The sequence below is a fragment of the Catharus ustulatus genome, chromosome 3, assembly GCF_009819885.2.
Source record: "Catharus ustulatus isolate bCatUst1 chromosome 3, bCatUst1.pri.v2, whole genome shotgun sequence".
Taxonomy (NCBI): Eukaryota; Metazoa; Chordata; class Aves; order Passeriformes; family Turdidae; genus Catharus; species Catharus ustulatus.
Genome location: NC_046223.1, coordinates 112,173,425 through 112,194,707, shown reverse-complemented (window position 1 = coordinate 112,194,707; position 21,283 = coordinate 112,173,425). Strand labels below are relative to the sequence as shown.

Here is a 21,283-nt window from a genome sequence, read left to right as displayed (position 1 = left end):
ATTTTACACATTCTGAAAATCAAGCTGATGAATCAAGCTTGCAAAAGCAAACAAACCTCAACTGGGTTTATTTAAGCTTCCAAGCAGACAGACACATGCAGGTGCATCTGCCTTTGGAGGAACAACAAACCAGAGATTACTACTATTTGCATATGGCAGTGCCTTGAGGTTCAGTGAAGGATCAGATGCCCACTGTGGGAACTGCTGTCTGGACATGCAGCAGGAGGTGGTCCATTCCTCCCAACATTTGTGATTTATTGGCCCAAACTTGCAGCAGATGCTGAGGCTGTGAATGGTGAACACGATGCTTGCTCAGCACTGCTCATTCCTGGGCCTGGGTTATGCTCCACAGCAAGGTCAAGTCAGGGAATGAGGTAAAGTGAGATGGTTGCTGTATATTAAGATGAGGAATCTTTATGTCCATCTAAATTTTGCCCTTGAGATGGAAAGGAATACTTATTTTGAGCTCTGGAGGGCTGAATGGCCAAGATGCAGTTAGTGAAACTCTGTATGGAGACAAGGGATCTATGCAGGCTTGCTGACCTCCTGTCACCTCAGACTGTGTTAAACTGAACCCTAAGAGACCTTTAGGAACCACACCCACTACTCCCTCTCCTTGCACAGTGTTACACACCTGGTCCATTTTTCACTCTTTCTCAGCTTCCTTTTTTTGTCTCCTGTCTAACTAATTCCAAGCATGACCAGCTTTGGAATTAATTTAGCTGCATGATATCATCACCACGACAGGCTCAGCCAGCTTGAGCTGCTGCAGCCCAGTGTGAAGGAGAAGGGGCGGGAGGAGAAGAGTGTGTGCTGGCCAGATATCCTCCTGGAACACAGAGGGACACCAGGGCCAGGGGCTGTGGATACTTGTGTGTCCTGAGTGTCTCTCTTTCATACACGTGCAGCAGGCGAATAAAGCAAAACAGGAATGTTTCTCCCTGTTCTTCTTACCTTCTTTTGTTTTGTTTATCTGAAGAATAGGGATAATCTTCCAATCTGCAGCTAAGCCTCCTCGACTTCACACTGTTGTCTTTCTCTGTGAGGATATCTGGCACCACCTTGAAGGTTGACTAAGCAAAGAGGTTCGCTTTTCTACTTTTTTTTAACAATCCTTCAGCTAAAGCAAAAGGAACACTCAGACTCTTCAATAAGGGGCCATGTAAATGCCTCGGTGAAATTAAAGTACTGCAGATTATCACAATGAAAAATATTATCTTTCAGGTTGTCCTTCCTTATGCTTTACTTGCTGATCTCAGTTGAAGATTAGAGAAGGTTGAATGTCCTTTTCAAACTCCATCTGCGCTAAATCTGTATAGCTTCACATTTAAGCTTTTCACAGCATTTTTGCTATTAGAAGTACTACAAAGAATGAAGTCAAATTAAGGACAACATATCTCAGCAACTCTATGTGACTTGCAGCGAGAGACAGGGCTCTCACATGCTCCTCCAAAACATTTCAGAAATGACATTCATTAATACAGTCAGTGCCAAACTATGTTGGGCATTATCTGAGGCTGATGTAGTGTGTGAGTACAGGTGCAGTCACAGACACGACAGAAAACAGAGAGTGCCTCCAATTCCTGATCACTGCAGGGCCCTCCTCACCAATAATAATTTTCAGTGCTGCTAGACTCCTGTCTCACACTTTTCCTTTCCAATTGGGTGTGGTATTCTTCATTTCCTATATTTAACCACTGCTGCCCAGCAGCTGCTGCCTTTTCCCCAGGAGCTGGTCAGCTGCATGGATTCTAAGAAAAGTGTTTAGTGTCCAACAGGTGCTGGATCTGGACTTGCATCCTTCAGTGCCAAATGGATGTGGGCTGCTACCCAATTCTCTAGGACAGGCACTTGCAGAGCCACTTTGATTTACAACTCTGTGGTTTGGGTGGGCAACCCAACAAAACTGAACAAGTTCCCAAACAGAAAACTCTGAAGGATCTAAGCTGCTGGTGATGATCTGGAATTTTGTCCCTGTCTTTGGCACAGTACAGCTGTGGGTTTCCCTCTTTCACTACAGGTGGCAGATTTCAGAGAGGAAGGACACTGTGGCCCCTGGTATGCCCTGGAATATAAAGGAAGTGATCCTTGGACTCTCCTAAGAGATGTTTCGCACAAGGTTACCCATGACTGCAGATGGGACACAACAACCCAGGAGGCCCCTTCTAGCCTTGCATTTATAAAATCCACTGCAATCCAAAATAAGTAAGAATAATAACTCCTCAGCTTTGCAGCTTCCTCCAAAACAAACAATACCTAGGTTTGTACCCTTCTCTCATATTCTTCCTGGTTTGACTGGATTCTTCTTTATACAGTCTTATATTTTAACATATATACAGTCTTTTAATGAGGACTCTGTCCTTCAGCCTATTCCTGGCATCTGCATGATGCTTCCCACAGTGCCACCAGCTGCTTCCCCAGCTGCTTAAAAGCTTGGGGCCACTAGAGCTATGGTCCTCCCAACCATTCCAGGATCCACTACAGGAAGGCAGAGGCTTTGAGTACCTACCTGCTGGTTTTTGAGATGCTACCTAAGGACGAAAAGAAACCATGTTTGTATATAAGGGTCATTTGTATGAAGGTAAGTGAATGAGCACATGTTGCTCAGAAGAAACTGAGGCCAGATAGTGGCAATTTCAATAGAGATTCCTGGAAGACAAACTAAGGAAAAGGAATTCCAAGTAAGAGGAACTATTTTTTCATTATTAAGCAAGTTAACAATAAAGCATAGCCATAGGAAGGCATATGTTTGAACAATTTGGAGCACACAAGATTCTCAGCACAAATCAGTGAAGGTTCATTGCTTTCATTACATCGCTGACGGTTTACACCAACTGAAGAGCTGCCCACTGTGCATAATTTCTCTGGACCAGGATGGAAAAACCATTAGGTTACATGCTCTTTTAATTGCTAATGAAACTGCAATCAAGACTACTTCCAAACAGATTTCAAAATTATCTATCTCCTTTTTCAACACAGCAAGGAATTGGACTCTTCTACCACCACCAAGGAATGTTGTAATAGCACTAGGAGGGAGCTTGCAACAGATACTACACTGCCAAACACAGCAAAGATTTAACATAGGAGAAATGTTAATAGGTCTATAATTCTTTGAAGTAAAAGTCTACCATCATTTAATAAGGAGGTTATGCTATTGTACATACTGACTGCAGCTCCTTCTGCATTGCTATAGATAGCTACTGTACTTAAAGTGGACATTAATGCAAATTCACAATGAAACGCTGGCTGAATTACATATCACATCCCCATGAGACTATAATGAACTCCCCATAATTAATATTATTAATCACGGGCCTAGCACAGAGGGCACATATCATGCATTTCATGTCAAAGGTTCTTATTAATAAACATTCCCATTTTCCCAGATGGCTAGCAGCCTGCCAGAACTCCTTCTATCATTCAAACCTCTCCCAGCTTTATAACCCATAATAGAGCTCGACTCTGTGCAGGTATCTCTTCCTTCAGACTTGGGGTGGTCAGCACTTTGTGGGAGTCACCAGGCAACCTGCATGATGCTTCAAAGCTCTGTTTTCACTGAAACAATTCCACAATAAATCTGCATGGGGTCAAAGGGGCCCGAGAAGTGACCTCTACAACCCCACGTGGCGAGACATGAAACGCTGAAGATCTGACTCAAATGCTGCAGAAAAAGGAAGTTCAAAACAGTGGTTCCACTTTGATTTTAACTCTCGCTGATACGCAGGGGTCTGTGCAGTAAGTCAGCAGCCCAAAGCTACCATGTCATCATACCCATACTAATTTCTGATGCAGTTTTGCTGCAGCAGATAACTTTTATACTGCTCCTATCAAAATTTTTCAATGCCAAGAACTGAAAAAGCTCCAGATTCTTTTCTCCTAGCTGCCTATAGTTTCCATCAGAGGTGAACAATATTTTTCATGTAAAGCTTTTTGTACTTTATCTTTCTTCTGGCTTCCTCTTTACTTTTCAACAGTGATGTGATGTCAAATAATAAAAATGTCACTGAATTCCATGTTCTCTTATGAAAAATCATAGTAACTTCTGCTAAAGATAGCTCTGCACTCTGAATCATTGACAAGATAATGGTTTCATTAATGTGTACTTTGGGACCCTATACTTATGTATCTGTCTGTATGCATCTCTGAAGTTACTATGGCCTATGTCAATGCCTCCTTGAGGAGCTTGGCATCTGTGGAATCCAGGACAGCTCTGTGCATCAAGACTTACTTATACAAATATTTATTTTACTAGATATTTTTTAACCCCCAAGTTATTATTCCAGTGTGGTCATACTATCATTCTCAATTCTTCTTCTTTATTCCTATGACAGTGTGCTTCCCCCCTCCCCGCAGCCTGACCTTTATTTCCTGTAATTCTTTCCAAGTGAAAACTACCAGTGGGGTCATCATGGATGTGTCTGGTCATGGTGGCTGTATCCAGCTCAAAGTGGACACAGATAACCACACAACAGCCAAGGGCTAATCTGAGCAGTGCACCCACCTAACCAGAGCGTTGAACTCAAGGAAAATTTGGGAGAAGTTAACATGTGTGGTTGGTATGCAAATATGACTGAGTCAATTATCATGCTCCATAAATAGTGGAAAGCCCAGGGCCTGCTGAGCTCCCCTGCCTGGCAGCAGGCTGCATACCAGGATCTCCCCTTAAGTAGGGACACCTCTCAAGGTTACTCCTCAAAACTGAAAGATTTCTTGCCACAAGAGGTTCTTGGTAAGTGATTAATAGCATGCTAAACTTTGAAATCTTAGCTACATGACACAAAGGATTGGTTGCACACAGATAATTCTGTAAGACATAAACTGTTGGGACTAGGGCTGGATCCGGGAGCACCTTGCCTCCTCTCTGAAAATGAGTTTAGAATGCAAGTGGTCCTTTCTGATCTCATGACTGAAGGACAGGGTCTCCCTGACAATTTTGTCTGACCCTGTTGTCTCTACAGTAAGTAATCAAGTGTATCTTGCCATCAGATTTTGTTAAACTACTGCCGTGCTTAGTGTTAAACTTACTAAAAACACTGTTTCATATCAACAAAGATATTGGCGCTTCACTCTGATAAGCGAAGTTTGTCACTCATCCACAAGAAGTCACTCTAAGTATCTTTGTAACAGCACAATTGTATCAATGCTGAGGAGCTGTGCTCTTCTCACTACACAAATGCAATTAATCCAAAACTTCTAGAAGACAGGTCCTAACAGCCCTTCTCAGTACTTGAAAACCAGCGATGGAAGAAGTATTATTTTTCCAGCACAGTCAAGGAAAGATCAGCCTGGCTCTTACCTAAGCTGCAATAAACAAACGAACAATTTCATTTCCAAGCCTGTTTCATGTCTGCTATCTATCCATCTTTAAGATGCTGTTTTTTCAAAAGCTGAGAAAGGAAGGCTGGCTCTGCTTCCCAATCCTGGTTTTAAATGAAGAGGGGCCTGCTGCCGAGAAACAGGAGAGCTCTGATCTCACCCCAGCTCTATCTGAGGAATCTGTGATGGTTGTTAACTGCTGGGACTCCTGCATCAGTGCTGAAAATGATCTGGCAGGATAAAAAAGCAGTTGGGACCAAGGAAGTACAGTCAGCCAGGCTCAGACTTCATCTCAGGCATGCATTTGCTCACGGTGTTAAAAATGGCAGCAACCCAACACGTGGCGAGCTAAACTGCCTCCATAAGGACCACTGCTGACAGCTGCTGTCACCCTCCTCAAGCACAAACCTTCTGGCCAGCACCTGCCTGCCTGTTCCTGCTGACCAATGCAGTTTGCTTCAGAGTTTTTGGGGTTATTTTGCAGAGTTTCAAGAGTTCAAACTGACCATTTGCTCTACTCTCTGACATCCTTCCAAGAAGCCAACTGGGAGGATAACCTAAAATCTGCCAGAATATACAGAGTCTTCTAATCTGTCCTACATCTCCCAAAATGCCTCTCTGAAATGAAAACATGTTTTTAGGGAAAAAAAATTAAAATCCAATGTTGGCAAAGGGAAGTGTGAGAAAAGGGAGGGAGAGAGGGAAGTGGATGAAGACAAGCTGTCTTTTAGAAAGTACAACTGTTATTCCCTTTTGCTGCCTTCCTTTATCCTGTCCTGTGGGCATGTGGGCTAATTACCATGACTTGTACATGCCTGCTGCTGTATTACATGGGATTTATTACACACAAGTCTTTGTTGGGAATTCTGCCTGTGTGGGAAGCAGTTGGATAAAAAACCACAAACAAACAATATCCAGAACTTTCAAACTCTTAACTTTTCCTGCTTTACTAGCATTTAGCCCCAGCTGCACAAGTCAATGAAAATTAACCTTCCCCCCTACCCCTTGGATATCCAGTAAACTCAGATTTGATCCGGATGTTCTGATTTCCACGCAGCTAAAATGCAATCAAATGCTTGATTTTGGGGGATAGATTTGCTTAAATTGTATTAATTCACAAGGATAAACACAATTAGTAGAGCTCATTAGCTTGCAAAATGTAATTTATTTTCTTGAATATACCCATTTCCTTGGATGAAGAGCTCCATTAGGTTTATTATATTTGCAAAGCTTATATAAAAATCCAAACCATGGCAACAAAGAGAAAATTGTTACTACACAGTCACAGCAGTCACTTTTCCATGTTAAATAAGTTTGGCATTTATTTATATTTAAATGAGAATATCTACCAATATCAGGACCAGGATATGGGGCAAGTACTTATACAGAATATAATTAAAAATAATTCAAGCAACAAATGTGGCCTGAAATTAAAATAGCCCCCAACTTCTTTAACTGAAAAAATGATTCAATGTTCTCCCTCAAAACCCCTGTTTGCAATTGCTTAATTATCATAACCAGCAATAGTAAAGGGACGCTGGCCATTTACAGGCTCATCAGATGGGTCTGCATTGAGGCACGTCTGGTCTGCTTAGTGCTGTGCTTTAATTTCGTTGTAATATAAAGGCTAGAGAGTGGAGAAAATGAATACATGGCAAAGTACCTGTCATTACTTGTATCATATTACTGAGGTATTCTACGTGCACAGTACGAAGGCGGCCGGTCCAATTTTCACACTGTTATCATTTTTGATATTATACTGTCTAAAAGCACTGACACACAAAAGAAATGCTTTTATCATTCTCAATGCAGGGATGATACTAATTACATCATCTGTCATCATTATACAGCTAAACAAAACTTTTCTTTCATAGGAAACTGCCATTTAGCAAATTAACGGGTAATGACCCATAATATACAGAAGATTGAAATTTGGGAATTACACTCACATTATTTTGTTTTCTGCTTTCCCCTCAATTTTACTCCCTGATACATCATGAAAAGGAAGAGAGATGGAGAATTTCTTCAACTATTTAATTTGCCAATAGCCCTACCATCCTTTTGGAAACTGATGCAGGATCATCTCCATCCACATCAGTGCATAGTTTCATTCTACTTAATGATACAGACAGTCTGCCAAGCCAGTAAAAGCCAGATGTTAGTACAGTGATGCACAGAAACCTGCTGCTGGGGCCAGATTTTCAAAATCTGACATGAAACAATGAGCCTACATTTGCTGCCAGATAATGGATGGATGCTTGGAAACCAGGAGCTGGGATGTGAGTTGCCTCCTGAAGCTTGACCAGAACATGTAAGATGATGGCACGGAGGAGGTAGCTGAGGTGCCCCAGCAAGGAGCCCCACAATAAGGCCAGGTGGGGTGAACATCCCTCCAGGAGCCCTCCTGCTGCCTGGACTCAGCTTTGAGCCTGGTGTAACATGGCAGGGAGCTGTGTTTGGGAAATGTTCAAGTGCCACTACTGAAACAGAGATCTGTAGGGATTACAAGAGGCACAAACCACTGTGCGTGAGTCCTCAGAGCAAACTTCCATGCTTTTGGGAAATAAGAAGAATGAAGAGACTTCATTCTGATCAGATCATGTCTGATCATGCTACACTCTTTAACATATAAGCAAAAATAAACATAAGGGTAGCAAGGTGGATAACAATACAGATTTTAGGTGTCAGGTACTTACTACCAAGACAATGTAGCAAATCCATCTAAACCCAGAGAAGTGCGTTTTAGACAGATCTTTGCTCAATCTGAAATTCTGTGGCCCAGATCAGTTATTTTCTTTTATCATGTACCATCTGCAATGTGGGGAAAATATAAAGGGAAATTTCACAGTGAATTAAAAATAAAATAATGGCAAAGAGTAGTGAATTTTATATGAACCAGCCATGTCAGTGGAAGCCTCAGTCATCAGTAGGTGCTTCAGGTACAGTAAGAGCAATTAAGCATTTGGCCTTTCATTCCCATCGTCCACATTAGGGTGTTTAGGACTTTTCTCTTGCCCATAAAATGATTTCCTGACTTAAGTGAAATTCTGAACTGAATGTATCTGTAAAGTAAGAGGAGTTCTCAGTTCCAATTTATCATTGTTAAAGTGGATTAAAGGATTTTTTATTAGTAACACTTAGAGCTCACTTGTTCATGCACTTGGAGACTTCTACCAGAGGAAAGCTTCCCCAGCAGACAGCCAGGCCAAATCAAAAGCTGAAAATGAGCGTGTGATGAGCACATTACACAGGCTGATGAGGACTGTGATGAGCTGGGAATTAGTGAGGAAGCCTTGGAGAAAAGACAGAGCGCTGGTGGAAACCGTGAACACGGCACTTGTCCTTTTCTGAGTCACTGCTGAACGAAAAGCTTAAGCCCCCTGCGGGACACTGCACTACTGCAAGTGATGTCTCCTCAGTGAGGTACATAAGCCTCTCTCTCAGCATTAACCCTCTTAGCAGGCCTTAATATTTTAAACAGTGTAAGACAGCACTGGAAATTGTGCGAGATAACAGTGTAAGTAGAAGTTCAACAAACCCTGAATCAAAACTGTTGACAATATATGCCCAAATTGGCTTTAGTGGTGCTAATGAAATGATGCCTGGTAAATGACTCGATGTATCACATTCAGAAGTAGCTCTCCACAGGCAGAATAGGAAAGCCATCTTGATCACAAAAAGGGGTTTGATATATTTGTTTACTCCACCCAATATGCAAATACTGCATTACTTTTAGATGATTTGAACCAACATTATCAAAATGCTCTCTTAATACAATGGCAGTAAAATCAATTTAAAAATTGTACTTTGTTACATTGCCAACTCCTCTGACAGAGGAGCTATGTCCATGCTGAGCTGCCCATCTGCTGAGACTCTTGACCCTATTCATGAAATTTGATGTGGGATTGATGAATTAAAGTTGTTTCAGTGTACAGGTGCCTACATCACATCTATAGACAGCTAGTAGTGCAGTAAAGAACCAGGAGTGACACAACTGGGCAACCAGAGGAGCCCAGTGCAGCTGTCACCACACTGGGCCATGGTGACCTCTGACATGTTCTGGGACAACCAATCCCCCTAGACAGCCAGAACCTATGGGAAAGCTCTGTTCTCAGCAACCACATCAGATGTAGTAACACATCTAGGATCTACATGACCCTAGCTGCCTGTGCTTAAATGACTGAATGACTTTCTAAATTTAAGTAAGAGAAGGAATCTTAACTGACCTGATTGCTGGTTAGGGCTCTTATAACTAAGACTTTAGTTTTCAATATAGATGATTTACCTTTCTCATTTACTAACCATGTAATAACAATCCAAGATGCTATCACTATCTTCCTTATTGCAGTGTCTTTTTTTTTACATATTCTGTTTTCTATTTACAATTTTAAGTACAAGTCTCTTCATCTGTTTTTGGGACATAAATTCAAAATTCAAGGGAAGTTCCCTGAACTCTCCCAGTCCTCATTTCAGGGTTGATAGACAACTACCAACCCAGTCAAACACTTTCTTCCCTCCAAACCTGAAATATTAATTTCAGTGTCTTTGCATAGGTCTGGACTATGTAATTTTAAGCTAGACTCAGTCTGGACAATTATAAATTATAACCCTAAAACCATCTATCTTATGTCACCTGCAGGAAATATGGGTATCCCTTTTTTGGGGGTACCTAGGTGGTCCCATTCCACTCCAGGGCTGGCTGCCTCTTAACCCAGTGAGAAATTACATTGAACCCCCAACATTCTCAGTGCATTTGAACAACCAGAAATCAGACAATGTTACCAACTCAATACATGCAAAAGGACTTCACATTTTTAAACAGGTCCCCTCTCTTATTAAAACATATTTTGATATTTAGAATTTTTCTTCTAAATATGTTAACACATTATTTCTAGACAGTTATATAGATCTTCAGTACATAAGCAGCTCTTCTCTACTTTCTTTACAACACTAGAAGAAGGCTCAAGTCTCAGGAAATATTGAGTCTTACTGAAATACTGAATCTACCACCTCAACATCCACAAATTTGGACAAAAATACATGAGAAAATAATTTCCTGGCTTCAGTAAAAATTTTGATTGAGTTTACCCTTAGGGCCAAGAGGTGCTCTCAGCACCACTTTATCTCCCTGGAAGTGAATTAAGGCAGCCCTGACTGACAACATCGAGACTCACAGCACAAGGTTTGCCCATATGGCAGTTTTGAGAGAAAGAAAAAAATATCAAAGAATGAAGTAATGATGGTTTATCCAAAGGCATGAGGGCACTTCCAGCAAAGGGCTGTCGAACTCATTTAAGTCCTCAAAGAAGAAATTCTTATTGGTGTGGGCTTTTCACAGATAGGCTCTTCCTGAAATGTACTGAATTTCTGCTTGTGAGCAGATTTGACTGTCCTTGAACAGCTGATCCTCGGACAACATGTCAAATTTGTTTGTAACTGTTGCAGCAACTAAAATACAACGAAAGTTTGTTATTCTGGAGGTGAAGGAATATGACCCCGTTCTTGATACATTTCTACAAATGAAAGAGAGATTCATGTATTTCTTTGGCGTGTGATGGCTCTTTACATACTGATGATTAAATATCTGCATCTGTTTAAACCTGAAATCACCTGAGTGATCCCTGATGGAGGTACCTGCTATCCATCTGGCAAAAGTTCTTTTAAAATGCTCCTAAAAAGTGTTTCTCTCATTGGATGTTCAACATGGGTTCCAAATCAGAGCTCTAACCATCCTACAGAAGAACACACAAAACCCTCAAAGAAAATGATTGTTCTTAAAATGGCACAGTATGGCCATGATAGGAGAATATCTAGCAGAAAAATGTCTTAACACAGCAAATTCAGCCATCTAGAACATCCACATCTGTAGCAAAGTTTGCTAGCAGTATTTCCTAGGTTACAGACAGTGGGAATCTACTACCACTGCTCCTCCTTCTGTCTTCCACAGGATGGTAGCATTTTGTGCAAAATGATCTTTGGTTGAAAGGATCCATAGCTTGGGGATGTATGGAATATTTCCCTCTTCCTTCACAAGGAACAGGCCACACAGCAGAGTTGGCTTTTATATTGGATTTGGATACTCTATAAATTAGTCTGACTGAATAGGAATGTCAGCCCACATTGTTCTTAAGACTTCTTCTATTTTAGCTGAATTAATCTTTTTTCATACAATCTTCCTCATCCTCACCCAAATACTTCCATGTGCAGATGGATGAGCAAAACACATTTTGTCTCTCTCTGAAACAGAGAGATCATGGGTAAAAAACAGAATGTTCTCTTTAATCCTACATTGTTGTCTTTTCAGTTATTTTGAGTAATGTCAATGAGCAAAACCGTGCAAAATATAATGTACAAAGTCTTGAGGAAAACCCTCCATTCTGTTGTAAGTATTGCATAGTCATACGGTGCAAACTTGACTATGCATCCTGGCACCTCCTCTAGGCAAATGCTTCTGACTTAAATAGTTCTGGTCAAGTACTTCTCTTGAACCTATTGATTCTTTTGCAGTCCAGAGATTTTTCCAGTACAGCAGTAAGTACATAAAAACTTAATGATGTAATTTTCTGAATTTAATAGGTCAAAACTTCAGGCTATTGTATTTGCACATCTAGATGGTGGAAGATGGAATGATATGAGTAATCATTTCTGCAAGCTTACCTACCCCCTTCCTCGTGATGATTTCATGCCCTGATGATACTTTCCAGAATATCTAGCCTGAGAACCTGATGTAGTGACTTGTAAATATTAAAGTGGAAATATACACAAACACCTTTTAACTGTCACTTGTTACAACTAGAAACATGTATATATGTACCACTGACCAGACTGAGTAGAAGAAGCTTAAACAATCCTCCTGTGCAGAATGAACTTAATCACATAAGTTTTATGTCCTCAGAAGCACTTTGAAGACTTGAGGTGTTATGCAATTCCATATTATTATTATTATTATTTTGTTGTTATTATTGACCATGGCTCAAAGCCCACCTCACAGTGAGACAGTGGAGCTTATCATTAGCAATCTGAAGGCACAGCAGGGTAAGAAAAGTCACTATTTGGAAATGTTTGCATTTCATAAATCTGTTTAGTTTTTTTTTTTTTTAATTTAACATGGGACAGAATAATTCTCATTCTGAATGCAATGAGACAGAAATTCTTCTTCTTCATTCAGAATTTAGACACTGCTCCATGAAGGACTTCTGATGAGAAAAAAACGCATTTCCCCTTTCTTGTAAGGAAAGCAAAACCCATTTGCAATTCAATAAATCTGCTTCTCTGGAGATCTCCAGAGGTCACAGAATAGCCCATTTTGGGAACATTTATGTATATACATAAATGCACAGTCTGGCTCTGGATGGACCTAGATGCTGAGTCTGGACTGAGCCTGAAGTTGCCATACTCTGATGACACTGTACCAGCTCTAACTTGACCGTCCATGTTGTAAATCATGATATCAGAAGAAGTGGAATTATGCTGCTGTGAAGAAGAAGAAATCTTAGTGGGAAATTTTGGGAAAAACCAAACGTATGGAGCAGACTGAATGCTCAGGAAAGGTAGCTTAACAGTGGCTCCAGACACAGAACAGAGTGAAAGGGAACTGGCATGTTTTCTATTGCACCCAAAGGGATGGATGCAGACAAGGGGTGCACCTTAATGTGTGTCAAGAATTGAACAGAACAGAGGACCAAGGGAAGACAATGTCAGAGAAACCAGATGTTAAACATGAGTTCTGAAAGGAGAATGGCAACTCTGCAAATGTTTTGGACAATTAATAACTTTAAAACATCCAAATGCAGCTCCAGCTAACTGCAAGGGATTGTTGGAACAGTATTTGCGAGGAAGGGAGGAAGGGAGGAGGGGAGGAAGGGAGGAAGGGAGGAAGGGAGGAAGGGAGGAAGGAAGGAAGGAAGGAAGGAAGGAAGGGAGGAAGGGAGGAAGGGAGGAAGGGAGGAAGGGAGGAAGGAAGGAAGGAAGGAAGGAAGGAAGGAAGGAAGGAAGGAAGGAAGGAAGGAAGGAAGGAAGGAAGGAAGGAAGGAAGGAAGGAAGGAAGGAAGGAAGGAAGGAAGGAAGGAAGGAAGGAAGGAAGGAAGGAAGGAAGGAAGGAAGGAAGGAAGGAAGGACATATGAATGGATAGGTAGCCTGCCTGAAATTTGGTCTGTATTTGTAAAAAGTTGCCACTTCTATATTCTGTGCCAAAAGAGATCCTAGATTTTGGTTATCATCCAGCCCCTAAGAAATTTTGCACTTTGTGAATATAGCATTGTGTGGACGGGAGAGAAAATAGTAATTCAACAGAAGTCTGCCGCCTCTCAGACTTATGTTGAATGCATTTGATGGTCACTGTCATGGACAAAACTATATTTGGTAAGAAACCACATTCTAAGAAAACTGTATATCAAGACTACAGAGTGGGAAGGAATTCAAGACAACTTCAAATGTATCACTGTCTAATTAACTAAATGGATCTGCAAATGATGACATAGTATCATGCAACAGTAAAATCAAAGTTCTTCAGCTCTGTATTTTCAATAGATAAACTATAGTTGCAAATCTGACATTTATTTTAAAAACAGAGGTACAAAAAATAGCAGCAGGGACCAGATGACTTTTAAAAGTAGTTTCAGGGAGTTTTGACTCACTTCAGAAATGCCACATATTTCTTTTTTTTTAATGATAACCCACTTAAAATATTGTGATGCTGAGAAGATCCTCCTCCAGCTGAAACGTGGAAACCTCAAGTCAATGACATACTGAAATATGCCAATCAAAACATCATTCAGTCACCTTTTTTATGCTGTATGTTTAGCAAGGCAATGTTCTAGGAAAATTACAAGTCCTCTTTGACTCTTCAGTGCCGTAAATCTCTGTCTGCCATGACCTGACCGACAATGACATTAAAAGGACAGGAATTATGGAAAAAATACCCTGCTTGCACCACAGAAAGGTGAAATTTATTCCATTCTCACTCAAGTGATGGCTTAGATACCCTCATCAACTTCTCCGTCCTGTCAGGATTATTTTAATGAAAGAAGATGGTAACTAATCTTGAGAAAAATTTGATTTTAGAGGACCTGTTTGCTTTGAGTTCATTACTGTGCATGAGCAAGCTACAACACGAGCCAGCAGCGTGCTCTTGCAGCTAAGGCCAGTGGTATTTTGGGCTGCATTAGGTCAAGTGTTGCCTAATGACCACAGGAGGTGGCCCTCCCCCTCTACTCAGCACTGGGGAGGTGTCACTTCAAGTGCAATGCCCAGTTCTGGGCTCCTCAATACAAGAGACACATACAGGAGAGTCCAGCAAAGGACCATGAAGGTGATGAAGGGACTGAAGAACATCTCCTAGAAGTAGAGGTTGAGACAGCTGGGGTTCAGCCTGGAAAAGAGAAGGAGGCTCAATGGGATCTCATCAATGTATCTAAATTGAAATTACGTAAATGTACATAAATTGCACCTGAAGGGAGGGTGCAAAGAGGCTTTTTTGGTGGTGCTCACTGTCAGAACCAGAGGCACTGGGCACAAACTGGAACACAGAAAGCTCCCTCTGAACATGAGGAAACATGTTTCTACTGTGGGAGTCACTGACACTTGCTCAGGGGGCTTGTACAGTCTCCATCCCGGCAGATATTCAGAAGTCATCTGGATATTGTCCTGAGCAAACAGCTCTAAATGGCCGTGCTTGGCAGGGGGGCTGGACCAAACAACCTCCAGAGGTCCTTTCCAACCTCAACCATCCTGTGATTCTGCAAACTTTTATGCATCATCACCAAGTTGAGCTTAGAAATGACCACTACTCATCTGTACCTTGGTACCTTTAGGCTGTCCCAGGAAATCACCACTGTTCTAAGGAAAACAGAGCAAGAGGCATGCACAATGCTAACACTTCCATGGTAACCTAACTCTCCTACAAACAACTGGAGAGAATGCAGTTATTTCTGTGGTAGATTTCCTTCCCTACAACTGTGTGCATACATCTACAATCTACATCTACATCTGCATACACATATACATATACATATACATATACATATACATATACATATACATATACATATGTATATGCATGTACACAGACACACCATACAATTTTACATATCAATTTATATCTATAATTTGAATAATATAATTATCTTGCTATCTTTCTAGACAAAAGGGAGATTTTCCTAAGCTTACACAAGCCACGTATTCTGGTGCAAGGCAGAGGACTGAAAAGAAGCTTTCTAGATCCCTCATCGCACAATATCCTTTACCTAATCTTACTAGAATTACAAATGTTAGGTTACATGAATTTGAACACTCAACACCCTGCAGCATTCATGTCTGGAACTAGGTGCACTCACAGAAATGCAGGTCAAGCTGAAATCCCTTTGAAAATTCAGCCTTTTCTGAAGAAAAAGTTGATAGTTATTGACAAAATGCTGTACTCTGCCTTGTTACTATTCATGATTAAGGAAAGTAAATATTGTCTAAGGCCTAATGAGAATTCCAATGCAATAAAGTCAAGTGTGAAAGGTGCAATCAATAAGTGATGATGCAACAGTATTTGTTTGTAGTTTTGTTATTGTTTAGTTCATGCTATTTGCTGATGCTTGAAAATGAAGTGTTAAGAAATTAGTGCTACAAGGATTAACATTCAGATTTTATTTCTGATATTGTTATGTTTCTACAGTCATTACACTCTGAAGACTAATTAGCATCTGCTTTCTTTTCCCACTAGTTAAGGACTGCAAACCAAAGAATTACAGAACACAAATACTATGGAAACGAACATCAGTATTTTCTGTGAACATCCACAAATTAAACCCCATGATGTCCATGGTTAATTTTACACTGCAGGAGTAAGTACTGCAATGAAGTACTGTATTTTCCTCATTTTTGTGGTAGAAAGTGCTTCAAAGTGTATCAAATTTATGAAGGGAGTTTATTTCCAAATGTGTAACAGATCTCAGAGTCCAAGCTGAAATGTTTATGTTCTAAATGATATGTTTGAGGTATTCACCAAGGACACAAGATATTCAAGAATTGTAAATCCAAGTCTGGGATTTACAAGTCTTGAATATCAGGAAGCATACTGCTCCAGGAAACAGTCAAGGACTAAATTTCAGTTACTCAGTTTCTGCAAAGAAACCAATCCCTTCCAGTCCTTCCTCAGATTGATTAATTCCTCTCTGTTTGGCTCAGCTGGATTGGCAGGCACAAAGACAGTGTGCCATGGCATGGACACTGTTACCCTGTGTCACAAAATTGAAGGGATTATTTTCTCTCTTCCCTGCAGGCACATTGTACAAGTGACAATTTGTGCTGGCCACATCTTGTAGCCTGAAGATCCTGAAAATATGTTTGAATATTCTTTGCAACTCTGTATTTTCTGAAGAAGCCATGTAAAAATTTGGCTATGAGAACTTCAGTGGATTTAAATTTACAATTAACATCTTTATGTTTCTGAATATTCTGCTTTATTAATTGCTCTGGCACTTTAGCTTGTATAGCAAGACATGGATCAAAAACAAGGGCTGGTTCTGTCCTAAAATATTTGGTTACACGTCTATGTTAAGGTGTTATGGCTTTTGAAGTCAGCTAGGAGCATTTGGCATATATCCTGTCAAAGGGAAACTGCAGGTCACAGCAGATACCTCCCAAAACTCTTGTTCATTGTGTATGGTAAAAGACCCCATGCATTTCACAAGGCAGCTCTACAGTTCTCCATACATTGGTAAAACCAGTAATTCCTTTGAAAGTTTAAGTCTCTCCTCTCTGGTAATGTAACAACTTTACAAATTCACTGAGTAAATAGACAGTGTAGCTAAAGTTAACTTGTATTTAAAGAATATAACCCATCCTGACCAAGAAGATTCTCTAATCCATGCACAACTTTTCTTACAAGTAGTTTCAGTGAAATTAGGTAAAAATTAGCTGTAACACTGGAGAATGGCATATCTGTTGTATATCGTGGTTGTTTTATCAAAATGCATTTTTTGCAGAGCCATGGAAGCGACTCTTTCAGTCATGTGAGATCTCTTGACCTATTGCAAAGAAGACAGCACCTTGCAGTGCCTTTAACTTTTGGCAGCTTGTTTGTTTATGTGTATTTAGAAACATCTGAGTAAGAACCTAGTTCTGCATGAACACAGTATAAAATGGCCCAAACACGTACACAGCCAAAGGAAAGATAATTATGGGAAATAAAACATGTTTCAAATCAGCTCCCTAAGAAAATCTAAAAATATAAGAAACCCTATCATATTAACCAGCAAGAACTGTTCTTTCACTTAAGGGACAGCTGGGCAATTATTCAAACCTGGACAAGACTGGATTGTCAAGTGAAATAATAATTGAGAGTTCCACAGGATAATGAGATAGATCTCAAGACCATTAGCAGCGGCCCTTATTATAATACTGGCCAAGGTTCCCGAAGAAAGAGAGAGAATATTTAAATGAAACTTGTAGGGAACTAGTTTGAACTTGTATATTTGAACAGCTTAGCACTGTCTCCTAGCTTCCATTCATTATTGGAGAGAAAGGTATGTATCATGTAAGACTCTGAAATCAGTCAGGCTTTCGAGACTGAAATCCCTGAGGGCAGAAACTAAAACATAAAATAATTAGAAAATCAAGCCACATTGAAACTCATGGAGTTTGTATTAAGAATCTTATTCTAGTGAGATTTTAAGGTCTAGTTCAGCATGCACTTGTCTCCCCTTTCCAAATTGTTTCTCTCTCATTCAAAACAAGCAAATTCAACATATAACTTTTCTGACTTCAGGTGTGTCATGAAGTATTACAGCTTTAGATGTAAGGGCTTTTTAGATTGGAAACAGAGGAAGGGATTACTTTATCTCTATAAAATAGGTCCTTCTTATGAGACATTTGTATATGCATGCTTCATTCTCTTTTGTTTGTTTGCTTTAAACCACTATGGGAATAACTCAATAGCTGGTGGTCACAGAGAAGCTCCCTAATCCGTGGAAAAACAGTTGTCTAGCCTGCAGTTTATGAGGTACAAGTACAGCTAATGTGTCAGCAGTTGCCATGGATTAGAAATACTGCTTGTTTTCATATTCTCCTTATGATCCTTCTCCTAGGTACAGGCATTTCCAAATACAGGAGCAGATCTAGGTCTGGCATCCTCCAGTGAGGAACTCTGCTCTGCACCTTAATGAACACCTCCTGGGCTGACTGGTCTCTAGGGTGCTCGGACTATTAGGCTAGTCCGGGGTTTACAGCAGGTTAAGCAAGAAGGCTGACTAAGAATTTGTAAATCAAATATTAAAGACTGATTAAATATTTTACGATCTTTTTACTTAGGCTTTGATTTGAAGTTTACTTCATCTGCTAGCCAGAGATCTGCTGAAGGTTAATTGATGGAGGAAGAGTAAATAACAGCTCATGCTGGTGGCCCTAAGTATGTGAGGCATTTAGGAGTATTCCTAACCTCAAGTGTGCAGTCACTGACGTGCTCATTTGTCTCACTAGGTTAGTGTCACTAGGGCTCAGATATGTGATCAAATTACTGCCGTGAAAGTGGTTTAAACTTATGTGTTTTCCCTTGTATTGTATATTTGCACATGTCTCCAGTGACACCAAGTAATCCTTTAAATTGCGTTAATTTGATCATGCATCTGAGTACCCAGTGCAGCAAATTGGGATAGGTGGCTATGGAAAGGGGAGATGATGTCTCTTAGAAGACAAATAGCTCCTATGGAGGAGAGAGACATCTAGCAGAACTCAGTCTACCAGGATTAGAGAATAAATCTCTCCCCTTTCTCCTTCCACAAAATCAATAGTTTGTAACTTATAAACGTGATCTGGCAAATTGCTTTTGTGTACTTTGGGCTTTTTTCTTCTTTTTAAAGGGAAAGAATTAACAATACTCTTAAAATTTGTTAATTTTTGGCTACCCAACTGGGTCAGTGTCTTTAAAGCCCATCTAGGGAGAGCTCCAAGAAAAATTCAGAAGCTCATCATCCAGCAAGAGCCCTCATCATATTTGGGTTTGGAGTCGAAAACTTAAAAGCAATCAAAATATACAGTTTTACAAAAGTACTGCTGAGATTGTATCTGAGCTCCTTTTCAAGGAAACTTTGGTAATGGTTTACACATACCAAAGTACAATTTATGTAAAGAGCAGGAAGAGTTATTGAACTAATCATTTTTAATAGAGATTCCTTGTCTTTCATACAGAGCTACACAATAGAACTTAATAGCTTGTGGCAAATAAATAATTTACACATGGATTGTGTCTGAATACAAATGCATACATAAAATATCACAGACTTAATGAAGGTGCTGGTTTTTTACAAAATCAATTTAATTGATTTTGCCAATAGGTCTGCATTAATATTTTTGTAAGCTCCATTTTGCTTTACCTGTACATGTGGCTGAGTCGTGATTTGTAAGGGAGGAAGGGAAAACTGCAAATGCAATTAGAAACTCGGCACATAGCGTGTTGTTAAGTTTTGAAGTGTCTGGGGTAAGACACTCGGAAATAACACTCCACTGTGACCTGGTGGAGGGGCTCATTTACAAAGTACTCCTCAGAAAAGGTCAACCTCTCAGAACGCTCATGACTATTCAGTCATGAGTTTTGCAGCATTTGAGCCCAATGAAGCTGGTAATGAAGAGTTTTCCCCTTAATGCTGAACGTGTTGGGCTGTTCAGCTGCAGTCTTGTTTGTTGGGCTGTTCAGCTACTTTGATATGTGTTTGGCCTGAGCTCCTACCAGAGCAGGGGAAGACAAGGGCTGAAGAAGGTGGGCATTGTTGTGGTCACTGTTGTGGCGGATGCACAACAGCCAGGAGAACAGTGGTCAGATGGGAACATGGGGCGTATTTCACAGGGACAGGCATGGGATGACGGCTGCTTTACCTTGGGAACACCGGCTTATCTGCTGGGCCGGCTTTTCACTACTTTTCGCCCACAGCTTGTCGTACCTCCTGTTAACACGCTGCTTTTTGTCCTCAGTGACTCCCAAAAGCTCTGCACTTTAGGAAAGCGTGTAGGCAGCCGCCGTAGCTGGCGGGCCCACCGAGAGCGGCGGGGACGCCGAGGGTCAGCCGCCCCCCGCCCCCGCTGCGCGCCCGACGGGGCCGAGCTGGCCCGCCTTACCTTTGGGGTGCCAGGGGTCCGTGAACTCGTACTTCCCCACGCCGATCGTCCGCAGCATCTGCACCCCGTTGGTGTTGTCTGGGCCGCCCACCGCGGCCGCGTTGGGGGGCAGCGGGGCAGCCGCCTGCCCGTTGGTGGCGGGCGCGCTGCTGGGCAGGGCGGCCGAGGGCAGGGCCGGCGGCGGCGGCGGCAGCAAGGGGCAGGCCAGGTGGCCATTGCCCACCGCCGCAGGGCCTGGGTGGGCCACCGGGCCCACGCCGCTCATGGAGGACATGCTGAGGGGTTGGCTGTTGGTGTACAAGGGCTGGCTCTGGAGGTTGACCACCATGCTGCTGAGGGGCTGGGAGGGCTGCGGCTGGAGCTGGTAGTGGCCTGGCATCAGCGGGAGCTGGGGGGTGACGTGCGGCGGGAGCGAGGGCGTGACGCCGATGACAGGGGCCTGGACGTTGGCGGCCGGGCTGAAGGTGGGCGGCTGTGTCATCCCGTAGGAGTGCGTGATGAGGGCGGGCTGGCTGCCCGCTGCCACCGTGGTGACCCAGGGCGCTGCACCTGCGGCATGAAGGAAGGCCGGCAATGGCGGTGGGCTCGGCATGGGGGAGAACGGACATCAACACCCTCATCCTTCCCCTCCCGCACCCGTGGAGGGCACTGACACACCCCGCTGCACAACACCGAAAGCAGTTCGGGATCTGGGGCCGTTCCCAAGCAGTAAGTGCATAAAATTGCTACAGCGATGTGAGCACAATTGTTAAAATACTCGTCAGGTGACATGCGGCATGTTTGCGGTTTTATGTATTTTGCACTTTATGCAGCTTAAGCGCACACTTCCAAGAAAATTAACCTCTTTCCCCGCTGTGCTTTCACGGC

The 21,283-nt window shown here is 41.7% G+C and overlaps 1 protein-coding gene across 2 annotated transcripts in view; it reads right to left on the bottom strand.

The window, feature by feature from the left end:
• The window catches only part of KLHL29 (kelch like family member 29), a 386,838-nt gene that overhangs the window by 116,207 nt on the left and 249,348 nt on the right, over positions 1-21,283 (bottom strand). For both annotated transcript variants that reach the window (XM_033054932.1, XM_033054933.1), the window contains one exon: positions 20,417-20,965. In XM_033054932.1, the coding sequence (XP_032910823.1) occupies positions 20,417-20,965 (549 nt within the window). The remainder of the gene's footprint in view (positions 1-20,416; positions 20,966-21,283) is intronic.